A 24,988-nucleotide genomic window follows, 5' to 3' on the forward strand; every position below is an offset into this window, starting at 1 on the left:
TGTATTGTTGACTGATTGGTAAGGTTATTTAATGTATGTATGATTCATGGTGAGGTGCCTGAGGATTGGCGGAATGCGTGCATAGTGCCATTGTACAAAGGCAAAGGGGATAAGAGTGAGTGCTCAAATTACAGAGGTATAAGTTTGTTGAGTATTCCTGGTAAATTATATGGGAGGGTATTGATTGAGAGGGTGAAGGCATGTACAGAGCATCAGATTGGGGAAGAGCAGTGTGGTTTCAGAAGTGGTAGAGGATGTGTGGATCAGGTGTTTGCTTTGAAGAATGTATGTGAGAAATACTTAGAAAAACAAATGGATTTGTATGTAGCATTTATGGATCTGGAGAAGGCATATGATAGAGATGATAGAGATGCTCTGTGGAAGGTATTAAGAATATATGATGTGGGACGCAAGTTGTTAGAAGCAGTGAAACGTTTTTATCGAGGATGTGAGGCATGTGTACGTGTCGGAAGAGAGGAAAGTGATTGGTTCTCAGTGAATGTAGGTTTGCGGCAGGGGTGTGTGATGTCTCCATGGTTGTTTAATTTGTTTATGGATGGGGTTGTTACGGAGGTGAATGGCAAGAGTTTTGGAAAGAGGGGCAAGTATGCAGTCTGTTGTAGATGAGAGAGCTTGGGAAGTGAGTCAGTTGTTGTTCGCTGATGATACAGCGCTGGTGGCTGATTCATGTGAGAAACTGCAGAAGCTTGTGACTGAGTTTGGTAAAGTGTGTGAAAGAAGAAAGTTAAGAGTAAATGTGAATAAGAGCAAGGTTATTAGGTACAGTAGGGTTGAGGGTCAAGTCAATTGGGAGGTAAGTCTGAATGGAGAAAAACTGGAGGAAGTAAAGTGTTTTACATATCTGGAAGTGGATCTGGCAACGGATGGAACCATAGAAGCGGAAGTGAATCATAGGGTGGGGGAGGGGGCGAAAATTGTGGGAGCCTTGAAGAATGATTGGAAGTCGAGAAAATTATCTCGGAAAGCAAAAATGGGTATGTTTGAAGGAATAGTGGTTCCAACAATGTTTTATGGTTGCGAGGCGTGGGCTATGGATAGAGTTGTGCACAGGAGGGTGGATGTGCTGGAAATGAGATGTTTGAGGACAATATGTGGTGTGAGGTGGTTTGATCGAGTAAGTAATGCAAGGGTAAGAGAGATGTGTGGCAATAAAAAGAGCGTGGTTGAGAGAGCAGAAGAGGGTGTTTTGAAATGGTTTGGTCACATGGAGAGAATGAGTGAGGAAAGATTGACCAAGAGGATATATGTGTCGGACGTGGAGAAGTGGGAGACCAAATTGGAGGTGGAAAGATGGAGTGAAAAAGATTTTGAGTGATCGGGGCCTGAACATGCAGGAGGGTGAAAGGCGTGCACGGAATAGAGTGAATTGGAACGATGTGGTATACCGGGGTCGATGTGCTGTCAATGGATTGAACCAGGGCATGTGAAGCGTCTGGGGTGAACCATGGAAAGTTGTGTGGGGCCTGGATGTGGAAAGGGAGCTGTGGTTTCGGTGCATTATTACATGACAGCTAGAGACTAAGTGTGAACGAATGGGGCCTTTGGTGTCTTTTCCTAGCGCTACCTCGCACACATGAGGGGGGAGGGGGATGTTATTCCATGTGTGGCGAGGTGGCGATGGGAACAAATAAAGGCAGACAGTATGAATTATGTACATGTGTATATATGTATATGTCTGTGTGTGTATATATATGTGTACATTGAGATGTATAGTTATGTATATTTGCGTGTGTGGACGTGTATGTATATACATGTGTAGGTGGGCGGGTTGGGCCATTCTTTCGTCTGTTTCCTTGCGCTACCTCGCTAACGCGGGAGAGCGACAAAGCAAAATAAATAACTAAATAAATAAATAAATAAATATATATATATATATATATATATATATATATATATATATATATATATATATATATATATATATATATATATATATATATATGTAAATATCTTTTTTTGACTGGTTGGTATGGTTATTTAATGTATGTTTGCTTCATGGTGAGGTCCCTGAGGATTGGCGGAATGCGTGCATAGTGCCATTGTACAAAGGCAAAGGGGATAAGAGTGAGTGCTCAAATTACAGAGGTAAAATTTTGTTGAGAATTCCTGGCAAATTATATGGGAGGGTAATGATTGAGAGGGTGAAGGCATGTACAAAGCATCAGATTGGGGAAGAGCAGTGTGGTTTCAGAAGTGGTAGAAGATGTTTGGATCAGGTGTTTGCTTTGAAGAATGTATGTGAGAAATACTTAGAAAAGCATATGGATTTGTATGTAGCATTTATGGATCTGGAGAAGGCATATGATAGTGTTGATAAAGATGCTCTGTGGAAGGTATTAAGAATATATGGTGTGGGAGGCAAGTTGTTAGTTGCAATGAAAAGTTTTTATCGAGGATGTAAGGCATGTGTACGTGTAGGAAGAGAGGAAAGTGATTGGTTCTCAGTGAATGTAGATTTGCGGCAGGGGTGTGTAATGTCTCCATGGTTGTTTAATTTGTTTATAGATGGGGTTGTTACGGAGGTGAATGCAAGAGTTTTGGAAAGAGGGGCAAGTATGAAGTCTGTTGGGGATGAGAGAGCTTGGGAAGTGAGTCAGTTGTTGTTCGCTGATGATACAGCGCTGGTGACTGATTCATGTAAGAAACTGCAGAAGCTGGTGACTGAGTTTGGTAAAGTGTGTGAAAGAAGAAAGTTAAGAGTAAATGTGAATAAGAGCAAGGTTATTAGGTAAAGTAGGGTTGAGGGTCAAGTCAATTGGGAGGTAAGTTTGAATGGAGAAAAACTGGAGGAAGTAAAGTGTTTTAGATATCTGGGAGTGGATCTGGCAGCGGATGGAACGAATGTGGCCCCTCTTCGTATTTCTTTGGCGCAACCTCAATAACTCTGAAAACGGCGATCAAGTAAGAAAGAAAAAATAATTACTGATGGCGCCCACCAGGTAAACAGAGACCTGCGAAAACCAGGAAAACAGATACCTGGATCCCCATTGGTTCAGTAAGCAAAAACAGGAAAGAGAACGGTGGATAATGAAAGCAGACCTGGAGGACGGACAAGCAGACCTGGAGGAAGGTTGGCAGTATTAACGTGGCCTTTGCCAACGGCGGAGCCCCTGGTGCTGCGGTCTGTACCTGTTCTCAGCTGCATACACCATCACAACACACCGCCGCGGGCAGCAGTCGAAGAATTCTACCCTCCTCAGTGTCTACTAAACTGTCCTCAGTGTCTCTTATACTGTCCTCTGTGTAACTTATACCGTCCTGAGCGTCTCCTATACTGTCCTCAGCGTCTCCTGCACTGTCCTCAGTGTCTCTTATACTGTCCTCAGTGTAACTTATACCGTCCTGAGCGTCTCCTATATTGTCCTCAGTGTCTCCTGCACTGTCCTCAGTGTAACCCATACCGTCCTCAGTGTCTCCTATACTGTCCTCAGAGTAACCTATACCGTCCTTAGTGTCTCCTATACCGTCCTCAGTGTCTCCTATACTGTCCTCAGTGTATCCTATAGCGTCCTCAGTGTCTCATATACTGTCCTCAGTATCTCCTATATTGTCCTCAGTGTAACCTATACTGTCCTCACTGTAACCTATACTGTCCCCAGCTTCTCCTATACTGTCCTCAATGTAACCTATACCGTCATCAGCATCTCCTATACTGCCCTCAGTGTAACCTACATCGTCCTCAGTGTCCTCAGTGTCTCCTATACTGTCCTCAGTGTCTCTAATACTGTCCTCAGTGTAACCTATAGCGTCCTCAGTGTCTCCTATACTGTCCTCGGTGTGATTGCACTGTCCTCAATGTAACCTATACCGTCCTCAGCGTGTCCTATACCGTCCTCAGCGTCTCCTATACTGTCCTCAGTGTAACCTATAACGTCCTCAGCGTCTCCTATACTATCCTCAGCGTAACCAATACCGTCCTTAGCGTCTCCTATATTGTCCTCAGTGAAACCTATACCGTATCAGTGTTTCCTATACTGTCCTCAGTGTCTCCTATGCTGTTCTCAGTGTCTCCAATACTGTCCTCAGTGTAGTATATAGCGTCCTCAGTGTCTCCTGTTTGTCATCAGTGTCTCCTGCACTGTCCTCAGTGTAACATATACCGTCCTCAGCGTCTCTTATACTGTACTCAGTGTAACCTATACTATCCTTAGTGTCTCCTACACTGTCCTCAGTGTCTCCTGCACCGTCCTCAGTGTAACCCATACCGTCCTCAGCGTCTCCTATACTGTCCTCAGTGTCTCCTATACTGTCCTCAGTGTCTCCTACACTGTTCTCAGTATAACAAATACCGTTCTCAGCGTCTCTTATACTGCCCTCAGTGTCTCCTGCTCTGTCCTCAGTGAAACCTATACTGTCCTCAGTGTAACCTATACCGTCCTCAGTGTCTCTTATACTGTCCTCAGTGTCTCATATATTGTCCTCAGTGTAACCTATATCGTCCTCAGCGTCTGGTACACTGTCCTCAGTGTCTCCTGTACTGTACTCAGTGTAACCTATACCTTCCTCAGCGTCTGGTACACTGTCGTCAGTGTCTCCTATACTGTCCTCAGTGTCTTCTGTACTGCCCTTAGTGTAGCCCATACTGTCCTAAGTGTGTACTATACTGTCCTCAGCCTTACCTTTACTGTCCTCAGTGTCCCTCTACCGTCTTCAGTGTCTACTATACCGTACTCAGTGTCTCCTATACTGTCCTCAGTGTAACCCATACTGTCCTGTCAACTATACTGTCCTCAGCCTTACATTTACTGTGCTCAGTATCTTCTCTACCGTCTCCAGTGCCTACTATACTGTCCTCATTGTAACTTATACCATCTTCAGTGTCTCCTACACGTCCTCAGTGTAACCTATACTGTCCTTAGTGTTTCCTGTACTGTCTTCATTGTACGCATACCGTCCTCAGTGTCTCCAGCAACGTCCTCAGTGTCTCCTATACTGTCCTCGATGTAACCTATACTGTCTTCAGTGTCTCCTATACTGTCCTCAGTATCTCCTATACTGTGCTGAGTGGAACCTATATTGCCCTCAGTGTCTCCTATAACATCCTCAGTGTCTCCTATACTGCCCTCAGTGTCTCCTATACTGTCGTCAGTGTTTCTTATACCGTCCTCAGTGCCCCTTTACCGTCCTCAGTGTCTCCTATACCGTTCTCAACGTCTCCTAATCTGTCTTCAGTGTCTCCTATACTGTCCTCAGTGTCTCCTCTACCGTCCTCAGTGAAACCTATACTGTCCTCAGTATAACCTACACTGTCGTCAGTGTTTCATGTAGACCAATTCACCTCAGCATCTGCACACCGTCGTCAGAATCATCTGTCTTATCCTCGCACAACCTAATTCAGCTTTCAGTATCGCTGCTACTTCCGCCAGTAGATCACGCGCTCCACGACTACCCTCACTGTATCTAACCCCGTCAGTTTCCGCTACACTGCCTCTCATTACCGCTTACCTAGCCGTTGGCATCTCCCTCACTGTCCGCACTGTGTCATCGCCCTGTCTTCAGCATCTTTTACACTATCGTAAGTGACTGCTACACTGTCTTCAGCCTGTACTAACTCTTGCGTCTCCTACGCTATCTTTAGTGTTCACTGAACTATCTTCAGCGGCTCCTACACTATCTTCTACGTCTAATGCACTACCTTCAGGGTGTCCAACACTATCTTCAGTGTGCTCCTACACTATCTTCTACGTCTAATGCACTACCTTCAGGGTGTCCAACACTATCTTTAGTGTGTCCTACACTATCTTCATCGTCTAATGCACTACCTTCAGGGTGTCCAACACTATCTTTAGTGTGTCCTACACTATCTTCAACGTCTTCAAGACTCCTCTCATCGTCCTCTTCAAGAGTCCACCAACACCCAAGCTTCATACCAACCTCCGTGCCCTACACTCAGGTGAGGTAAGCTCCGTGTCCTACACTCAGGTGAGGTAAGCTCCGTGTCCTACACTCAGGTGAGGTAAGCTCCGTGCCCTACACTCAGGTGAGGTAAGCTCCGTGCCCTACACTCAGGTGAGGTAAGCTCCGTGCCCTACACTCAGGTGAGGTAAGCTCCGTGCCCTACACTCAGGTGAGGTAAGCTCCGCGCCCTACACTCAGGTGAGGTAAGCTCCGTGACCTACACTCAGGTGAGGTAAGCTCCGTGCCCTACACTCAGGTGAGGTAAGCTCCGTGCCCACAGTCAGGTGAGGTAAGCTCCGTGCCCACAGTCAGGTGAGATACGCTCCGTGCCCACAGTCAGGTGAGGTAAGCTTCGTGCCCACAGTTAGGTGAGGTAAGCTCCGTGCCCACAGTCAGGTGAGGTAAGCTTCGTGCCCACAGTCAGGTGAGGTAAGCTTTGTGCCCACAGTTAGGTGAGGTAAGCTCCGTTTCCACAGTCAGGTGAGGTAAGCTTCGTACCCAGTTAGGTGAGGTAAGCTTCGTGCCCACAGTTAGGTGAGGTAAGCTTCGTGCCCACAATTAAGTGAGGTAAGCTTCGTGCCCACAGTTAGGTGAATTAAGCTTCGTACCCACAGTGAGGTGAGGTAAGCTCCGTGTCCTCAGTCAGATGAGGTAAGCTTCGTACCCACAGCTGGGTGAGGTAAACTTCGTGCCCACAGTCATGGAAAGTGAGCTTCGTGCTCACAGTCAGAGGAGGTAAGCTTCGTGCCCACAGTCAGGGAAGGCAAGTTTTGTGCCCACACTTAGGTAAGGCAAGCTCCGTGCCCACAGCCAGGAGAGGTAAGCTTCGTACCCACAGACAGGGAAAGCAAGCTCCATGCCCAAAGTTAGGGTCGTAAGGTACGTACCCACAGTCAAGGGAGGTAAGGTCTGTGCCCACATTCAGGGGAGGTAAACTCCCTGCCCACAGTCAAGGGTGGTAAGTTCCGTGCCCATAGCCTGGGAAGGTAAGCTTCGTACCCACAATCAGGAGAGGTAAGGTCCGTGCTCACAGTCAAGTGATGCAAACTCGTTGCCCAGTCAAAACAGGTGAACTCCCTGCCCACAGTCAGGGAGATACGGTCTGTGCCCATAGCCTGGAAAGATATGGTCTTTGACTGCAGTTGGGGGAAGTAAGCTAAGTGTCCACAGTCGAGGGGGGAAGTTCCATGCTCACAGTCAGGGAAGGTAAACTCCTTGGCCAGAGTCAGGGAGGTAACCTTTACGCCCACAGTCAGGGGAGGTAAGGTCCGTGCCCACAGCCGAAGAAGGTAACCACCGTGCCCACAATTGAGGAAGGTCGGCTTCGTGACTACAGTCAGGGAACTTAAGCTCCGTGCCCACAGTTGAGCAAGGTAAGCTCTGCGCCCACAGCTAGGAAAATAAAGTAAGCTCCGTCCCCACAATCACGAGAGGTAAGCTCCAAACCCACAGTCAAGGAAGGTAAGCTTCAAACCCATAGTCAGGGAAAGTAAACCCTGTATCCACAGTGAAAAAGGTGAGGTCCACATCCATGGCCAGGGAAGGTAAACTCCGTGCCTACAGCTGGGAAAGATAAGCTTCATGCCCACCGATAGAGCAGGGAAGCTCCTCGTCTACAGCTCTGCGCCCACGGCCAAAGGAGGTAAGCTCCATATCCGCAGCCAGGGAAAGTAAGCTCCGTGACCACAACCAAAAAAGTAAGCTCCATGCCCACGGCCTGAGAAAGAAAGCTCCTTTCCCACAGCCAGGAAAAGTAAGCCCCGTGACCACAGCCAGAGGAAGTGAACTAAACTTGCCTTTTCCGTACCCAGACACATACGTGGTCTAGCGTGCTTTACTGATGCCATCGATCGGAGACTATTGATGAGACGTGTAGCCAGTGAGCGGAGCTCATCTTGTCACACCAGCCACCCACCCTCCAGACGTTTGGCATTGATAACCCAGTTGTAAAACTGGTGAGGAAAACTAACGCTAATAAGACAATAACTTGTTTCTACAGTTCATATTGGTGACTATCGTTCTGAGGCATAGGTTGTACCACGCACGGTATGTTGATAGCATCGTTTGAAGGCTGGATTATACCATGCACGATATGTTGCTAGCATTGTTCTAAAGCCTTGGTTATATCGTGCACAACATGTTGATAGCTTCGTTCTGAAACCTAAGATAATTTTTTTCCTATTGAGGGGATATACCATCATGCTGCTGTGTCGACAATTCATCCGTGAAGGGTACCTAACATGAGCTGATAAACTACTCACTATTCCACAGGCCAGGATGGTCCTATGTCCGGGCAGCTGCAGATGGTCAGAGAGGAGGTTCTCCTGGGTCACAGAGAGGAGGGTGGCAGCCTCCTTGGCGGTCCTCTTCTTGTTGTATACGTCGTTCTCCCTCACCTTATACACGACCACCTGTCGCCACCAACCACGACAGATCTCCCATCGTACCAGGTAATGTACATCCGGCTGGGTAAGCCTGGCTGAGTATCGACCACTGCTTACAACAGTGTTCTGAACGTTCCTTAGTTTCCAGACGTTCATTATGCGTGTAAGGCAACCGTCACATCTACTGACTCACTCTCACACCAAAAGAACCTTGGCTGTATTTATGCCATGAACGATTATGTTTTAAAATCACTGCTGGTGCTTCAGATTAAAATAAATGTACACATATGTATATTATTATCATTATACTTAGTCGCTGTCTCCCGCATAAGCGAGGTAAAGCAGGAAAACAGACGAAAGAATGGCACAACTCACCCACATACACATGTATATACATAAACGCCCACACACGCACAAATACATTCCTATACATTTCAACGCATACATACATATACATACACAGATATATACATATGTACACATGTACATATCCATACTTGCTGCCTTCATCCATTTCTGTCGCCACTCCGCCACACATGAAAATGGTACCCCCGCGCGCGCCCGCACGAGCAAGGTAGCTCTAGGGAAAGACAACAAAGACCAAACTCGTTCAACACTCAGTCTCTAGCTGTCATGTGTAATGCACTGAAACCACATCTCCCTTTCTACATCCAGGCCCAAAAAACTTTCCATGGATTACCCTAGACGCTTCACATGCCCTGGTTCAATCCATTGACAGCACTTCGACTCCAGTATACCACACCCGTGCCAATTCACTCTATTCCTTGGACGTCTTTCACCCTCCTGTATATACAGGCACCTGTTGCTCAAAATCTTTTTCACTAAATCATTTCACCTCCAATTTGGTCTCCCACTTCTCCTCGCTCCCACCACCTCTGACACATATATCCTCTTTGTCAATCTTTCCTCACTCATTCTCTCCATGTGACCAAAACATGTCAATACACCCTCTTCTGCTCTCTCAACCACGCTTTTTCTATTACCACACATATCTCTTACCCTTCCATCACTTACTCGACCAAACCACCTCACACCACATTTTGTCCTCAAACATCTCATTTCCAACACATCCACCCTCCTCCGCACAACCCTATCTACAGCCCACGCCTCGCAAACATATAGCATTGTTGGAACCACTATTCCTTCAAGCATACCCATTTTTGCTCTGAGATAACGTTCTCGCCTCCCACACATTCTTCAACGCTCCCAGAACCTTCGTCCCCTCCCCCATCCTGTGACTCACACTTCCATGGTTCCATCCGCTGCTAAATCCACTCCCAGACGTCTAAAACACATCACTTCCTTCAGTTTTCCTCCATTCAAACTTACCTCCCAATTAACTTGTCCCTCACCTCAACTGAACCTAACAATCTTGATCTTATTTACATGTACTCTCAGCTTTCCTCTTTCACACGCTTTACCAAGCTCAGTCACCTACGTCTGCAGTTTCTCACCCGAATGAGCCACCAGCGCTGTATCATCAGCGAACAACAACTGACTCACTTCCCAAGCTCTCTCATCCACAACAGACTGCATACTTGCCCCTCTCTCCAAAACTCTTGCATTCGCCTCCCTAACAACCATAAACATAAACAAATTGAACAGCCACGGAGACATCACACACCTCTGCCGCAAACCGACATTCACGGGGAACCAATCACTTTCCGCTCTTCCTACTCGTACACATGCCCTTACATCCTCGATAAAAACTTTTCACTGCTTCTAGCGACTTACCTCCCACACAATATACTCCTGATACATTCCAAAAAGCATCTCTATCTACTCTGGTATATGCCTTCTCCAGATCCATAAATGCTACATACAAATCCATTTGCTTTTCTAAGTATTTCTCACATACATTCTTCAAAGCGAACACCTGATCCACACATCCTCTACCACTTCTGAAACCACGCTGCTCTTCCCCAATCTGATGCTCTGTACATGCCTTCACCCTCTCACTCAATACCCTCCCATATAATTTCTCAACAATGCTCAACAGACTAATACCTCTGTAAGTTGAACACTCACGTTTATCCCCTTTACCTTTGTACAATGGCACTATGCATGCATTCCGCCAAGGGGAGGGGAGGAAGCAGGGGGCTGGAAATCCTCCCCTTTCATTTTTAATTTTCCGGAAGAAGCAACAGAGAAGGAGCCACGTGAAGATATTCCCTCTGAGGCCAAGTCCACTGTTCTTAAATTTACCTCGCTAACGAGCGAGACAGCGAATATTTATATATGAGAAAAAGAAAAAAGGAAAAAAAAAAAAAAAAAAAAATATATATATATATATATATATATATATATATATATATATATATATATATATATATATATATATATATATATATATATATATATATATACAGAGAGAGAGAGAGAGAGAGAGAGAGAGAGAGAGAGAGAGAGAGAGAGAGAGAGAGAGAGAGAGAGAGAGAGAGAGAGAGAGAGGATGTGGTAAAGGATGTGTGGATCAGGTGTTTGCTTTGAAGAATATATGTGAAAAATACTTAGAAAAACAAATAGATTTGTATGTAGCATTTATGGATCTGAAGAAGGCATATGATAGAGTTAATGGAGATGCTCTGTGGAAGGTATCAAGAGTAAATGGTGTGGGAGGCAAGTTGTTAGAAGCAGTGAAAAGCTTTTATCGAGAATGTAAAGCATGTGTACGAGTAGGAAGAGAGGAAAGTGACTTGTTCTCAATGAGTGTCGGTTTGCGGCAGGGGTACGTGATGTTCTCCATTGTTGTTTAATTTTTTTGTGGATGGGGTTGTTAGGGAGGTGAATGCAAGAGTTTTGGAGAGAGGGGCAAGTATGCAGTCTGTTGTCGATGAGAGGGCTTGGGAAGTGAGTCAGTTGTTGTTCGTTGATGATACAGTACAGCGCTGGTAGCTGATTCATGTGAGAAACTGCAGAAGCTGTTGACTGAGTTTGACAAAGTGTGTAAAAGAAGAAAGCTGAGAGTAAATGTGAATAAGAGCAAGGTTATCGGGTACAGTAGGGTTGAGGGACAAGTCAATTGGGAGGTAAGTCTGAATGGAGAAAAACTGGAGGAGGTGAAGTGTTTTAGATATCTGGGAGTGGATTTGGCAGCGGATGGAACCATGGAAGCGGAAGCGAGTCAGAGGGTGGGGGAGGGAGCGAAAGTTCTGGGAGCGTTGAAGAATGTGTGGAACGCGAGAACATTATCTTGGAAAGCAAAAATGGGTATGTTTGAAGGATTAGTGGTTCCAACAATGTCATATGGATGCAAGGCGTGGACTATGGATAGGGTTGTGCAGAGGAGAGTGGATATGTTGGAAATGATATGTTTGAGTACATGTGGTGTCAGGTGGTTTGATCGAGTAAGTAATGAAAGGGTAAGAGAGATGTGTGGTAATAAAAAGTGTGTGGTTGAGAGAGCAGAGGAGGATGTATTGAAATGGTTTGGTCACATGGACAGAATAAGTGAGGAAAGATTGACAAAGAGGATATATGTGTCAGAGGTGGAGGGAAAGAGAAGTGGGAGACCAAATTGGAGGTGAAAGGATGGAGTAAAAAGATTTTGAGCGATCTGGACCTAAACATGCACGAGGGTGAAAGACGTGCAAGGAATAGAGGGCATTGGAACGATATGGTATAACGTGGTAGACGTGCTGTCATTGGATTGAACCAGGGCATGTGAAGCGTCTGGGCTAAACCATGGAAAGCTTTGTGGGGCCTGGATGTGGAAAGGGAACTGTGGTTTCAGTGCATTATACATGACAGCTAGAGACTGAGTGTGAACAAACGTGGCCTTTGTTGTCTTTTCCTAGCGCTATCTCGCGCGCGTGCGGGGGAGGGGAGCGTCATATATATATGTATACGTTGAAATATATAGGCGTATATATGTGCGTGTGTGGACGTGGATATACATGTGTATGTGGATGGGTTGGGCCATTCTTTCGTCTGTTTGCTTGCGCTACCTCGCTAACTCGGGAAACAGCGACAAAGTATGATATATATATATATATATATATATATATATATATATATATATATATATATATATATATATATATATATATATATATAAGATTTTGTGTGATCGGGGCCTGAACATGCAGGAGGGTGAAAGGAGGGGAAGGAATAGAGTGAGTTGGATCGGTGTGGTATACCGGGGTTGACGTGCTGTCAGTGGATTGAATCAGGGCATGTGAAGCGTCTGGGGTAAACCATGGAAAGCTGTGTAGGTATGTATATTTGCGTGTGTGGACGTATGTATATACATGTGTATGGGGGTGGGTTGGGCCATTTCTTTCGTCTGTTTCCTTGCGCTACCTCGCAAACGCGGGAGACAGCGACAAACGCAAAAAAAAAAAAAAGATATATATATATATATATATATATATATATATATATATATATATATTTATATATGTATGCATACGTTGAAATATATAGGCGTGTATATGTGCGTGTGTGGACGTGGATATACATGTGTATGTGGATGGGTTGGGCCATTCTTTCGTCTGTTTCCTTGCGCTACCTCGCTAACGCGGGAGACAGCGACAAAGCAAAATAAAAAAAAAAAAAATATATATATATATATATATATATATATATATATATATATATATATATATATATAAATATATATATATATATATATATATATATATATATATATATATATATATATATATATATATATATATATATATATATATATATATATATACATATATATATATATATATATATATATATATATATATATATATGCATATATATATATATATATATATATATATATGCATATATGTGTGTGTGTGTGTGTGTGTGGCGCGGGGTGGCGATGGAAATGAATAAAGGCAGCAGGTATGAATTATGTACGCGTGTATGTATGTATATGTCTGTGTATGTATATATATGTATACGTTGAAATGTATAGGTATGTATATGTGTGTGTGTGGACGTGTATATATATACATGAGTGTGTGGGTGGGTTGGGCCATTCTTTCGTCTGTTACCTTGCGCTACCTCGCTACCGCGGGAGACAGCGATAAAGTTTAAAAATACATAAATAGAATATTCCCAAGTGCACTTTCGTGTAATAGTCACATCATCAAGGGAGATACAAGAAAGAAATATAAGTCAGTTGATATAGAACGAAGAGACGTAGCTAGGACGCCATTTGGAAAACAAGTGATTGTCCAAGACAGACAATGAGCGTATCATAAACTTATTATGTAGACAAGAAGAGGAATCGGTTACAAATTTTATCAACAATAAAACTATCCAATTTGTATAGACCGCTACTAATATTAAGGTTATAATTCTTTGCGTATTTGATAATAAAAGACTCAAAGATATTTCTCATGGTATTAGAGTTAGAGTTAATAACTGAGATGGCATTACTCCCGTCAATACAATGATCATAGTTTTTAATGTGATTAAACAAGGCATGTGATTCTTGTCCTGTTCTTATACTATATCTATTTTGCTTAAGTCTAACAGAAAGATCCTTGCCACTCTGCCCAACATATAACTTACCACAATTTCTACATTGCACTCTATACATGTATCCAAGAGAATTTTTTGGTGAGTTCCTGATTAAGATATTCTTTATAGTATTATTGTTGCTGAAGGCAACATTTTCATTAAAGGATTTAAGCAACATGGAAAGTAAAGTAAGATTATTATTAAAAGGGAGAACTAAAAGATTCTTGGTGTCAATGGGATGTTTGGGTTCATCTCTATAAAATGATTCTTCTGCAACTTAAGGGATTTTTCAATGAAAGATCTAGGGTACTTACATCCAATAGAATATGTCTTAAAATCATCATCAATAAACTATGGATTGCAAATACTTAATGCCCTAAGGAACATAGATTGAAATGATGAAAATCTAACTCCATTATTACTCATCTCAACATGACAGACATATACATACTTAGACATATCAACATATACACATATGAATACATATAATTGCACAAAAAGACATTATACATATATACACGTGTACATATCCATACTTGTTTGCCTTCATTCATTCCTGGCGCAACCCCGCCCCACATGAAGCAGCATCACTACTTCCTTCTTCAGCGAGGTAACGCCAGGAAAACAGACAAAAAAGGCCACAATCGTTCACACTCAGTCTCTAGCTATCATATACAATGCACCGAAACCACAGCTGCCTATCCACACCCAGGCACCAAAGACCTTTCCATGGTTTACCCCAGACATTTCACATGCTCTGGTTCAGTCCATTGGCGGAAAGTCGACACCGGTATACCAAATCGTTCCAATTCAATATATTCCTTGCGCGTCTTTCACCCTCCTGTATGTTCAGGCCCCTATCCCTCAAAATCATTTTCACTCTATCCTTCCACCTCCAATTTGGTCTCCTGCTTCTTGTTTCCCTCCACCTCTGACATATATTCTCTATGTCAATCTTTCCTCACTCATTCTCTCCATATGTTCAAACCATTTCAACACACCATAGCTTCTACTGACTCAACTACCCTCTTTTCAGTTCGACACATCTCTCTTACCTTTTCATTACTTAAGCCACTTCGCACCACATACTGTCCTCAAACATTTCGTCTCTAAAACATCCACCCTACTCCTTACAACCCTATCTTTAGCCATTTCTAGCAACCACTTTTCCTTTAAACATACCCATTTTTGCTCTCCGAGATAACGATCTCTCCTTCCGCACATTCTTCATCGCTCCCAGAACCTTCGCCCCCTCCCCATTCTGTGACGCACTTCCGTTTCCATGGTTCCATTTGCTGCTAAGTCCACTCCCAGATATCTAAAACACTTCACTTCCTCCAGTTTTTCTCCATTCAAACTTACTCCCAATTAACGTGTCCCTCAACCCTACTAAACCTAATAATCTTGTTCTTATTCACATTTACTCTCAACTTTCTTCTTTCGCACAATTTACCAAACTCAGTCACCAACTTCTGCAGTTTTTCATCCGAATCAGCAACCAGCGCTCTATCATCAGCGAACAACAACTAACTTCACAGGCCCTCTCATCCAGAACAGACTGCATCCCCGCCCCTCTCTCCAAAACTCTTGCATTCACCTCCCTAACCACCTCATCCATAAACAAATTAAACATGCATGGAGACATCACGCATCACCTGCCGCAGACTGACATTCACTGGGAAAGAATCACTCTCCTCTCTTCCGACTCGTAATATATATACATGAATTTTTTTATCTGTTATTGGCATGTGACTTTTGCCATCCCTCCTTTCAGGACCTTAGTGACCAGGAACAGATCTGCACCGAAGCGTGTCCTGGCGTGGACGCCTCTCCCTGAGTCCGAGAAGACTTGGGACGACATATTCTACAGGTATGTTGATGTGCTCTGCAAAATGAATCTCTTTTCACGTACAGAAACTTTTACCTTTTTTCTTTTTCCTCTTCCTTGAGGAAGCACATAGGATAGGTAGTATAATTTTTCTTTGTACAATCGGGCTTAACACACAGTTGATCAGATGACCAGAAGGCTGGGGTAGAGGGTTACGTTAGCTGGGGGAGGTGTTTTAGGGGTAGGGGACAATCATAATAAGCAACCACAAATAACGGAAATATACAATTTCTAACATTATAACTAAGTTTATTACACCAGATTTCTCGATTTCATACCACGAGTGTAAATGGAATGTATGTACTGAGAACATTGCAATCGTGCAAACATTTTACCAAGCATTGAACAGCTACATAAAGCAGCAGCCAGTCGGTTACCACTGCGATCAAGTTCTTAAATAGCACAAACTAGTTCCTTGTAAAGCCACCGTCTTACACCAGAGAACCGTGGGACAAACAAATATATCATGACTCTTACCAGACATTAATCCTGTGATACAACGGTATGGCCCTATGGTATGATGGCCTCACTTGTTTCTTCCATGACAGTAACCTTAAGAGTCGGGTCATAGGCCAGCCATTCATGCCCTAGAATCGTAACGCCGTTGTCAAAGGTGGTGGTAACGGTGTACTCAAGGCATTGCGGTCGTAACGTCTTTGTCAAAAGTGGTGGTAAAGTTGTACTCAAGGCATTGACTAACACACTAGAGTTGGTGAACCAAAATGAACGTCTTCCGAGACTTTACGCTAATCACCAGTTCTCTCTAGCGAGTATGATGGAGGTTTACATGGGGGTGGTGGTGATGATGGGTGGTGGTGATGATGATGGGTGGTGGTGGTGATGATGGGTGGTGGTGATGGTGATGATGGGTGGTGGTGGTGATGATGGGTGGTGGTGGCGAAGATGGGTGGTGGTGGTGATGATGGGTGGTGGTGGTGATGATGGGTGGTGGTGGTGATGATGGGTGGTGGTGGTGATGATGGGTGGGGGTGGTGATGATAGGTGGTGGTGGTGGTGATGATGTGTGGTGGTGGTGATGATGGGTGGTGGTGGCGATGATGGGTGGTGGTGGTGATGATGGGTGGTGGTGGTGATGATGGGTGGGGGTGGTGATGATGGGTGGGGGTGGTGATGATAGGTGGTGGTGGTGGTGATGATGGGTGGTGGTGGCGAAGATGGGTGGTGGTGGTGGTGATGATGGGTGGTGGTGGTGATGATGGGTGGTGGTGGTGATGATGGGTGTGGGTGGTGATGATGGATGGTGGTGGTGATGATGGTTCGGGGTGGTGATGATAGGTGGTGGTGGTGATGATGGGTAGTGGTGGTGATAATGGGTGGGGGTGGTGATGATGGGTGGTGGTGGTGATGATGGGTGGGGGTGGTGATGATAGGTGGTGGTGGTGATGATGGGTGGGGGGTGGTGATGATGGGTGGGGGTGGTGATGATGGGTGGTGGTGGTGATGATGGGTGGGGGTGGCGATGATAGGTGGTGGTGGTGATGATGGGTAGTGGTGGTGATGATGGTTGGTGGTGGTGATGATGGTTGGGGGGTGGTGATGATGGGTGGTGGTGGTGATGATGGGTGGTGGTGGTGATGATGGGTGGTGGTGGTGATGATGGTAGGTGGTGGTGATGATGGGTTGTGGTGGTGATGATGGGTTGGGGGTGGTGATGATGGGTGGTGGTGGTGATGATGGGTGGTGGTGGTGATGATGGGTGGTGGTGGTGATGATGGGTGGTGGTGGTGATGATGGTTGGTGGTGGTGATGATGGGTGGTGGTGGTGATGATGGGTGGGGTGGTGATGATGGGTGGTGGTGGTGATGATGGGTGGTGGTGGTGATGATGGGTGGTGGTGGTGATGATGGGTGGTGGTGTGATGATGGGTGGTGGTGGTGATGATGGGTGGTGGTGGTGATGATGGGTGGTGGTGGTGATGATGGGTGGGGTGGTGATGATGGGTGGTGGTGGTGATGATGGGTGGTGGTGGTGATGATGGGTGGTGGTGGTGATGATGGGTGGTGGTGGTGATGATGGGTGGTGGTGGTGATGATGGGTGGTGGTGGTGATGATGGGTGTGGGTGGTGATGATGGGTGGGTTAGTGATGATGGGTGGTGGTGGTGAAGATGTGGTGAGGTGGTGGTGAAGATGATGGTTGGGGGTGGTGATGATGGGTGGTGGTGGTGATGATGGGTTGGGGTGTTGATAGATCGGGTGGTGGTGGTGATGATGACGGGTGGTGTGTGTGATGATGGTTGGTGGTGGTGATGATAGGTTGGGGGTGGTGATGATTGTGTGGTGGTGGTGAAGATAGGGTGGGGGTGGTGATGATAGGTGGTGGGTGGTGATGATGGGTGGTGGGTGGTGATGATGGGTGGTGGTGGTGATGATGGGTGGGTGGTGGTGATGATGGGTGGTGGTGGTGATGTTGGGTAGGGGGTGGTGATGATGGGTGGTCGGTGGTGATGATGGTTGGGGGTGGTGATGATGGGTGGTGGTTGGTGATGATGGGTGGTGTTGGTTATGATGGGTGGTGGTGGTGATGATGGGTGGTGGTGGTGATGATGGGTGGTGGTGGTGTGATGGGTGGGGGTGGTGATGATGGTGCTGGGGTGGTGATGATAGGGTGGTGGTGGTGATGTGGTGGGATGGGGGTGGTGGGTGGTGGGGTGGGTGATGGTGTGGTGTTGTGGGTGGTGGGGTGTGGTGGGGGTGTGGTGGGGGGGTGGTGGTGTTGGTGGGTGGATGGTGGGTGGGTTGTGGGTGGTGGTGTGTTTGGTGGTGGTGGGTGGGTGGTTGTGTGGGTGGGGTTGTGGTGGTGGGGGTGTGGTGGTGTGTGGGGTGGGGTTGGGGTGGTGTTGGTGTGGTGTGGGTTGGGGGTGTGTGTGGTGTGGTTGGGTGGTTGGGGGGTGGTTGGGGGGGGGGGTGGTGGGTGGGTGGGTGTGGGGTGTGGTGGTGTGGGTGGGGGGTTGGGGTGGGGGGGGTGGGTGTGGTGGGTGGTGTGGGTGGGGGGTGGTTGGGGGGGAGTGGGTGGTGTGTGGTGGTGGTATGGGGTGGTGGTGTGGGTGGGGGAGGTGGTGGATGATGGTGTGTGGTGGTGGTGGTGATGGTGGTGTGTGATGGTGTGGTTGGTGTGATGGGTGTGGTGGTGATGATGGGTGGTGGTGGTGATGATGGTTGGGTGGTGATGATGGGTGGGGGTGGTGTGATTGGTGGTGGGTGGTGATGATGGGTGGTGGTGGTGATGATGGTTGTGGTGGTGGTGATGTAAGGGTGGTGGTGGTGATGATGGGTGGTGGGTGGTGTGATGATGGGTGGTGGTGGTGATGATGGGTGGTGGTGGTGATGATGGGTTGGTGGTGGTGATGATGGGTGGTGGTGGTGATGATGGGTGGTGGTGGTGATGATGGGTGGTGGTGGTGATGATGGGTGTGGGTGGTGATGATGGGTGGTGGTGGTGATGATGGGTGGTGGTGGTGATGATGGGTGGTGGTGGTGATGATGGGTGGTTGGTGGTGATGATGGGTGGTGGTGGTGATGATGGGTGGGGGTGGTGATGATGGGTGGTGGTGTGATGATGGGTGGTGGTGGTGATGATGGGTGGTGGTGGTGATGATGGGTGGTGGTGGTGATGATGGTTGGGGGTGGTGATGATGGGTGGTGGTGGTGATGATGGGTGGTGGTGGTGATGATGGGTGGGGGTGGTGATGATGGATTGATATGTGTGGTGTACATGACGCGGTAAGTGTGGTGATATGTGAGGTGGTGAGTGAGGTGATATGTGAGGTGGTGAGTGCGGTGATAGATATGATTAAAAGTAAAATGGTGTTTGTGGTAGGGGTGAGTGTGGTGGCAGGAGTTGAGGATATGTTGGCAGATGTCGAGGTGAGAACAACAATGGATGTGGTAAAGGTGCTCGTGTGTGTGGTGGTGGTATTGAAAATATTGAAGAATGTTTCATCCCTCAGACTGATGTCTCACCAGTGTGAGGTCAACATGTGTGAGGTAGTGTACGACCAGCGCCTCTACAACACAGCAGATGCCTTGGTATTTCACCCAATGGACACCACCTTCCCTCTCACACGAACGCCAGATCAAGTTTGGATCTTCTTCTCCCAGGATCCTCCAAAATGTAATGTGCGCTTTACATTTCTGAATTACATTGATGAGATACTGATATAATATGCATAGAACTATAGAAAATTACATATATATATATATATATATATATATATATATATATATATATATATATATATATATATATATATATATATATATATATATATATATATATATATATATATATATATTATAAGTATTTCTCACATACATTCTTCAAAGCAAACACCTGATCCACACATCCTCTACCACTTCTGAAACCACACTGCTCTTCCCCAATCTGATGCTCTGTACATGCCTTCACCCTCTCAATCAATACCCTCCCATATAATTTACCAGGAATACTCAACAAACTTATACCTCTGTAATTTGAGCACTCACTCTTATCCCCTTTGCCTTTGTACAATGGCACTATGCACGCATTCCGCCAATCCTCAGGCACCTCACCATGAGTCATACATACATTAAATAACCTTACCAACCAGTCAACAATACAGTCACCCCCTTTTTTAATAAATTCCACTGCAATACCATCCAAACCTGCTGCCTTTCCGGCTTTCATCTTCCGCAAAGCTTTTACTACCTCTTCTCTGTTTACCAAATCATTTTCCCTAACCCTCTCACTTTGCACACCACCTCGACCAAAACACCCTATATCTGCCACTCTATCATCAAACACATTCAACAAGCCTTCAAAATACTCACTCCATCTCCTTCTCACATCACCACTACTTGTTATCACCTCCCCATTTGCGCCCTTCACTGAAGTTCCCATTTGCTCCCTTGTCTTACGCACTTTATTTACCTCCTTCCAGAACATCTTTTTATTCTCCCTAAAATTTAATGATACTCTCTCACCCCAACTCTCATTTGCCCTCTTTTTCACCTCTTGCACCTTTCTCTTGACCTCCTGTCTCTTTCTTTTATACATCTCCCACTCAATTGCATTTTTTCCCTGCAAAAATCGTCCAAATGCCTTTGTTTGTAGCATTTATGGATCTGGAGAAGGCATATGATAGAGTTGATAGAGATGCTCTGTGGAAGGTATTAAGAATATATGGTGTGGGAGGCAAGTTGTTAGAAGCAGGGAAAAGTTTTTATCGAAGATGTAAGGCATGTGTACGTGTAGGAAGAGAGGAAAGTGATTGGTTCTCAGTGAATGTAGGTTTGCGGCAGGGGTGTGTGATGTCTCCATGGTTGTTTAATCTGTTTATGGATGGGGTTGTTAGGGAGGTGAATGCAAGAGTTTTGGAAAGAGAGGCAAGTATGAAGTCTGTTGGGGATGAGAGACTTGTGAAGTGAGTCATTTGTTGTTCGCTGATGATACAGCGCTGGTGGCTGATTCATGTGAGAAACTGCAGAAGCTGGTGACTGAGTTTGGTAAAGTGTGTGAAAGAAGAAAGTTAAGAGTATTGTGAATAAGAGCAAGGTTATTAGGTACAGTAGGGTTGAGGGTCAAGTCAATTGGGAGGTAAGTTTGAATGGAGAAAAACTGGAGGAAGTAAAGTGTTTTAGATATCTGGGAGTGGATCTGGCAGCGGATGGAACCATGGAAGCGGAAGTGGATCATAGGGTGGGGGAGGAGGCGAAAATTCTGGGAGCCTTGAAGAATGTGTGGAAGTCGAGAACATTATCTCGGAAAGCAAAAGTGGGTATGTTTGAAGGAATAGTGGTTCCAACAATGTTGTATGGTTGCGAGGCGTGGGCTATGGATAGAGTTGTGCGCAGGAGGATGGATGTGCTGGAAATGAGATGTTTAGGACAATGTGTGGTGTGAGGTGGTTTGATCGAGTAAGTAACGTAAGGGTAAGAGAGATGTGTGGAAATAAAAAGAGCGTGGTTGAGAGAGCAGAAGAGGGTGTTTTGAAATGGTTTGGGCCTATGGAGAGAATGAGTGAGGAAAGATTGACCAAGAGGATATATGTGTCGGAGGTGGAGGGAACGAGGAGAAGTGGGAGACCAAATTGGAGGTGGAAAGATGGAGTGAAAAAGATTTTGTGTGATCGGGGCCTGAACATGCAGGAGGGTGAAAGGAGGGCAAGGAATAGAGTGAATTGGATCGATGTGGTATACCGGGGTTGACGTGCTGTCAGTGGATTGAATCAGGGCATGTGAAGCGTCTGGGGTAAACCATGGAAAGCTGTGTAGGTATGTATATTTGCGTGTGTGGACGTATGTATATACTATATACATGTGTATTGGGATGGGTTGGGCCATTTCTTTCGTCTGTTTCCTTGCGCTACCTCGCAAACGCGGGAGACAGCGACAAAAATATATGTATATATATATATATATATATATATATATATATATATATATATATATATATATATATATATATATATATATATATATATAGGTCCAGTCCTCTGTTCTTAACGCTACCTTGCTAACGCGGGAAATGGCGAATAGCATGAATGATAAAAAATATATACTATTCAAACCCAATATATATATATATATATATATATATATATATATATATATATATATATATATATATATATATATATATATATATATATATATGTTGGGTTTGAATAGTATTGCAGTGGAATTTATCAAAAAAGGGGGTGACTGTATTGTTGACTGGTTGATAAGGTTATATAATGTATGTATGACTCATGGTGAGGTGCCTGGGGATTGGAGGAATGATTGCATAGTGCCATTGTACAAAGGCAAATGGGATAAATGTGAGTGCTCAAATTACAGAGGTATAAGTTTGTTGAGTATTCCTGGGAAATTATATGGGAGGGTGTTGATTGCGAGGGTGAAGGCAAGTACAGAGCATCAGACTGGGGAAGACCAGTGTGGTTTCAGAAGAGGTATGGAATGTGTTGATCAGGTGTTTGATTTGAAGAATGTATGTGAGAAATACTTAGAAAAGCAAATGGATTTCTATGTGGTATCTATGGATCTGAAGAAGACATATTGATAGAGTTGATAGAGATGCTCTGTGGAAGGTATTAAGAATATATGGTGTGGGGGCAAGTTGTTAGAAGCAGTGAAAGGTTTTTATCGAGGATGTAAGGCATGTGTACGTGTAGAGAGGAAAGTGATTGGCTCTCATTGAATGTTGGTTTGCGGCAGGGGTGTGTGATGTCTCCATGGTTGTTTAATTTGTTTATGGTTGGGGTCGTTAAGGAGATGAATACAAGAGTTTTGGAAAGAGGGGCAAGTATGCAGTCTGTTGTGGATGAGAGAGCTTGGGAAGTGAGTCAGTTGTTCGCTGATGATAGAGCGCTGGTGGCTGATTCGTGTGAGAAACTGCAGAAGCTGGTGACTGAGTTTGGTAAAGTGTGTGTGAAAGAAGAAAGCTGAGAGTACATGTTAGAAGGTACAGTAGAGGTGAAGGACAAGTCTATTGGGAGGTAAGTTTGAATGGAGAAAAGTGGAGGAAATGAAGTGTTTTAGATATCTGGGAGTGGATTTGGCAGCGGATAGAACCATGGAAGCGGAAGTGAATCATAGGGTGGGGGAGGAGGCGAAAGTTCTAGGAGCGTTGAAGAATGTGTGGAAGTCGAGAACATTACCTTGGAAAGCAGAAATGGATATGTTTGAAGGAATAGTGGTTCCAACAATGTTATATGGTTGGAAGGCGTGTGCTATAGATAGAGTTGTGCTGAGGAAGGTGGATGTGCTTGAAATGTGATGTTTGAGGACAATATGTCGTCTGAGGTGGTTTGATCGAGTAAGTAATAATAGGGTAAGAGAGATGTGTGGTAATAAAAAGAGTGTGGCTGAGAGAGCAGAAGAGGGTGTTTTCAAATGGTTTGGTCACATGGAGAGAATGAGTGAGGAAAGATTGACCAAGAGGATATATGTGTCAGAGGTGGAGGAAACGAGGAGAAATGGGACACTAAATTGGAGGTGGAAAGATGGAGTGAAAAAGATTTTGAGCGATCGGGGCCTGAACATGCAGGAGGGCGAAAGGCGTGCAAGGAATAGAGTGAGTTGGAACGATGTGGTATACCGGGGTCCACCTGCTGTCAGTGGATTGAACCAGGGCATGTGAAGCGTCTGGGGTAAACCATGGAAAGTTTTGTGGGGCCTGGATGTGGAAAGGAAACTGTGGTTTCGGTGCATTGTACATGACAGCTAGCGACTGAGTGTGAACGAATGTGGCCTTTGTTGTCTTTTCTTAGCGTTACCTTGCGCACATGCGGGCGGGAGGGGGTTGTCATTTCATGTGTGGAGGGGTGGCGACGGAGATAAATAAGGGCAGACTATGAATTATGTACATGTGTGTATATGTATATGTCTGTGTTTGTATATATATGTATACGTTAAGATGTATAGGTATGTATATGTGCCTGTGTGGACGTGTATGTATATACATGTGTATTCCTATGAGTCCACGGGGAAAATGAAACACGAAAAGTTCCCAAGTGCACTTTCGTGTAATAATCACATCATCAGGGGAGACACAAGAGAGAAATATAACAGTCTGTTGATATACATGGAAGAGACGAAGCTAGGACGCCATTTGGTAAACATGTGATTGTCCAATCCTATATATATATATATATATGTATATATATATATATATATATATATATATATATATATATATATATATATATATATATATATATATATATATATATATATATATATATATATTTTCTCCTCGTGTCGAAGGCGACTACAGGGGCTGGAAACCCTCCCCTTCTTGTAGAATTTCAATTTCTGAAAGAGGGAACAGAAGTAAGAGTCAAGCGGTTTGGCTCATCCCCCTCAAAGGCTTAGATTGTGATGTTTGAATGTGTACGAATGTCTGGTGGAAGGAACATGGATGTTCTGGCTCTGTGTGAAACGAAGCTCAAAGGTAAAGGGGAAGAATGGTTTACAAACGTTTTGGAAGTAAAGTCGGGGGTTGGTGAGAGGCCAAGAGCTATTGAAGGAGTGGCACTACCCCTGAAGCCGGAATGAGTGACCGAGTGTAAGATGGTAAAACTGAAAGTAGGTGGCCAGAGATGGGTGATTCTTAGAGATTATTCACCTCGTCATGAGAAGAAAATTCATGAAAGGCAAGTAAAACGTTTTTTGCAGAAATTAAGTCAATGTGTGAGGAGTTTTGATGCACGAGACCGGGTATCAGTGATGGTTGATTTAAATGCAAAGGTAAGTAATGTGGCAGTTGAGGGTATGATTAGTGCAAATGGAGTATTCACTGTTGTGAATGGA

At 44.9% G+C, this 24,988-nt stretch overlaps 1 protein-coding gene across 1 annotated transcript in view; it reads left to right on the forward strand.

The window, feature by feature from the left end:
* The first annotated feature begins 5,789 nt into the window (after positions 1-5,789).
* LOC139756791 (alpha-(1,3)-fucosyltransferase C-like) overlaps positions 5,790-24,988 on the forward strand; it is a 32,930-nt gene continuing 13,731 nt past the window's right edge. Inside the window, exons 1-4 of the mRNA XM_071676589.1 lie at positions 5,790-5,919; positions 8,191-8,369; positions 15,565-15,660; positions 19,648-19,811. Of these exons, the coding sequence (XP_071532690.1) occupies positions 8,197-8,369; positions 15,565-15,660; positions 19,648-19,811 (433 nt within the window). The 5' untranslated portion in view covers positions 5,790-5,919; positions 8,191-8,196. The remainder of the gene's footprint in view (positions 5,920-8,190; positions 8,370-15,564; positions 15,661-19,647; positions 19,812-24,988) is intronic.

The sequence above is a fragment of the Panulirus ornatus genome, chromosome 2, assembly GCF_036320965.1.
Source record: "Panulirus ornatus isolate Po-2019 chromosome 2, ASM3632096v1, whole genome shotgun sequence".
Lineage (NCBI taxonomy): Eukaryota > Metazoa > Arthropoda > Malacostraca > Decapoda > Palinuridae > Panulirus > Panulirus ornatus.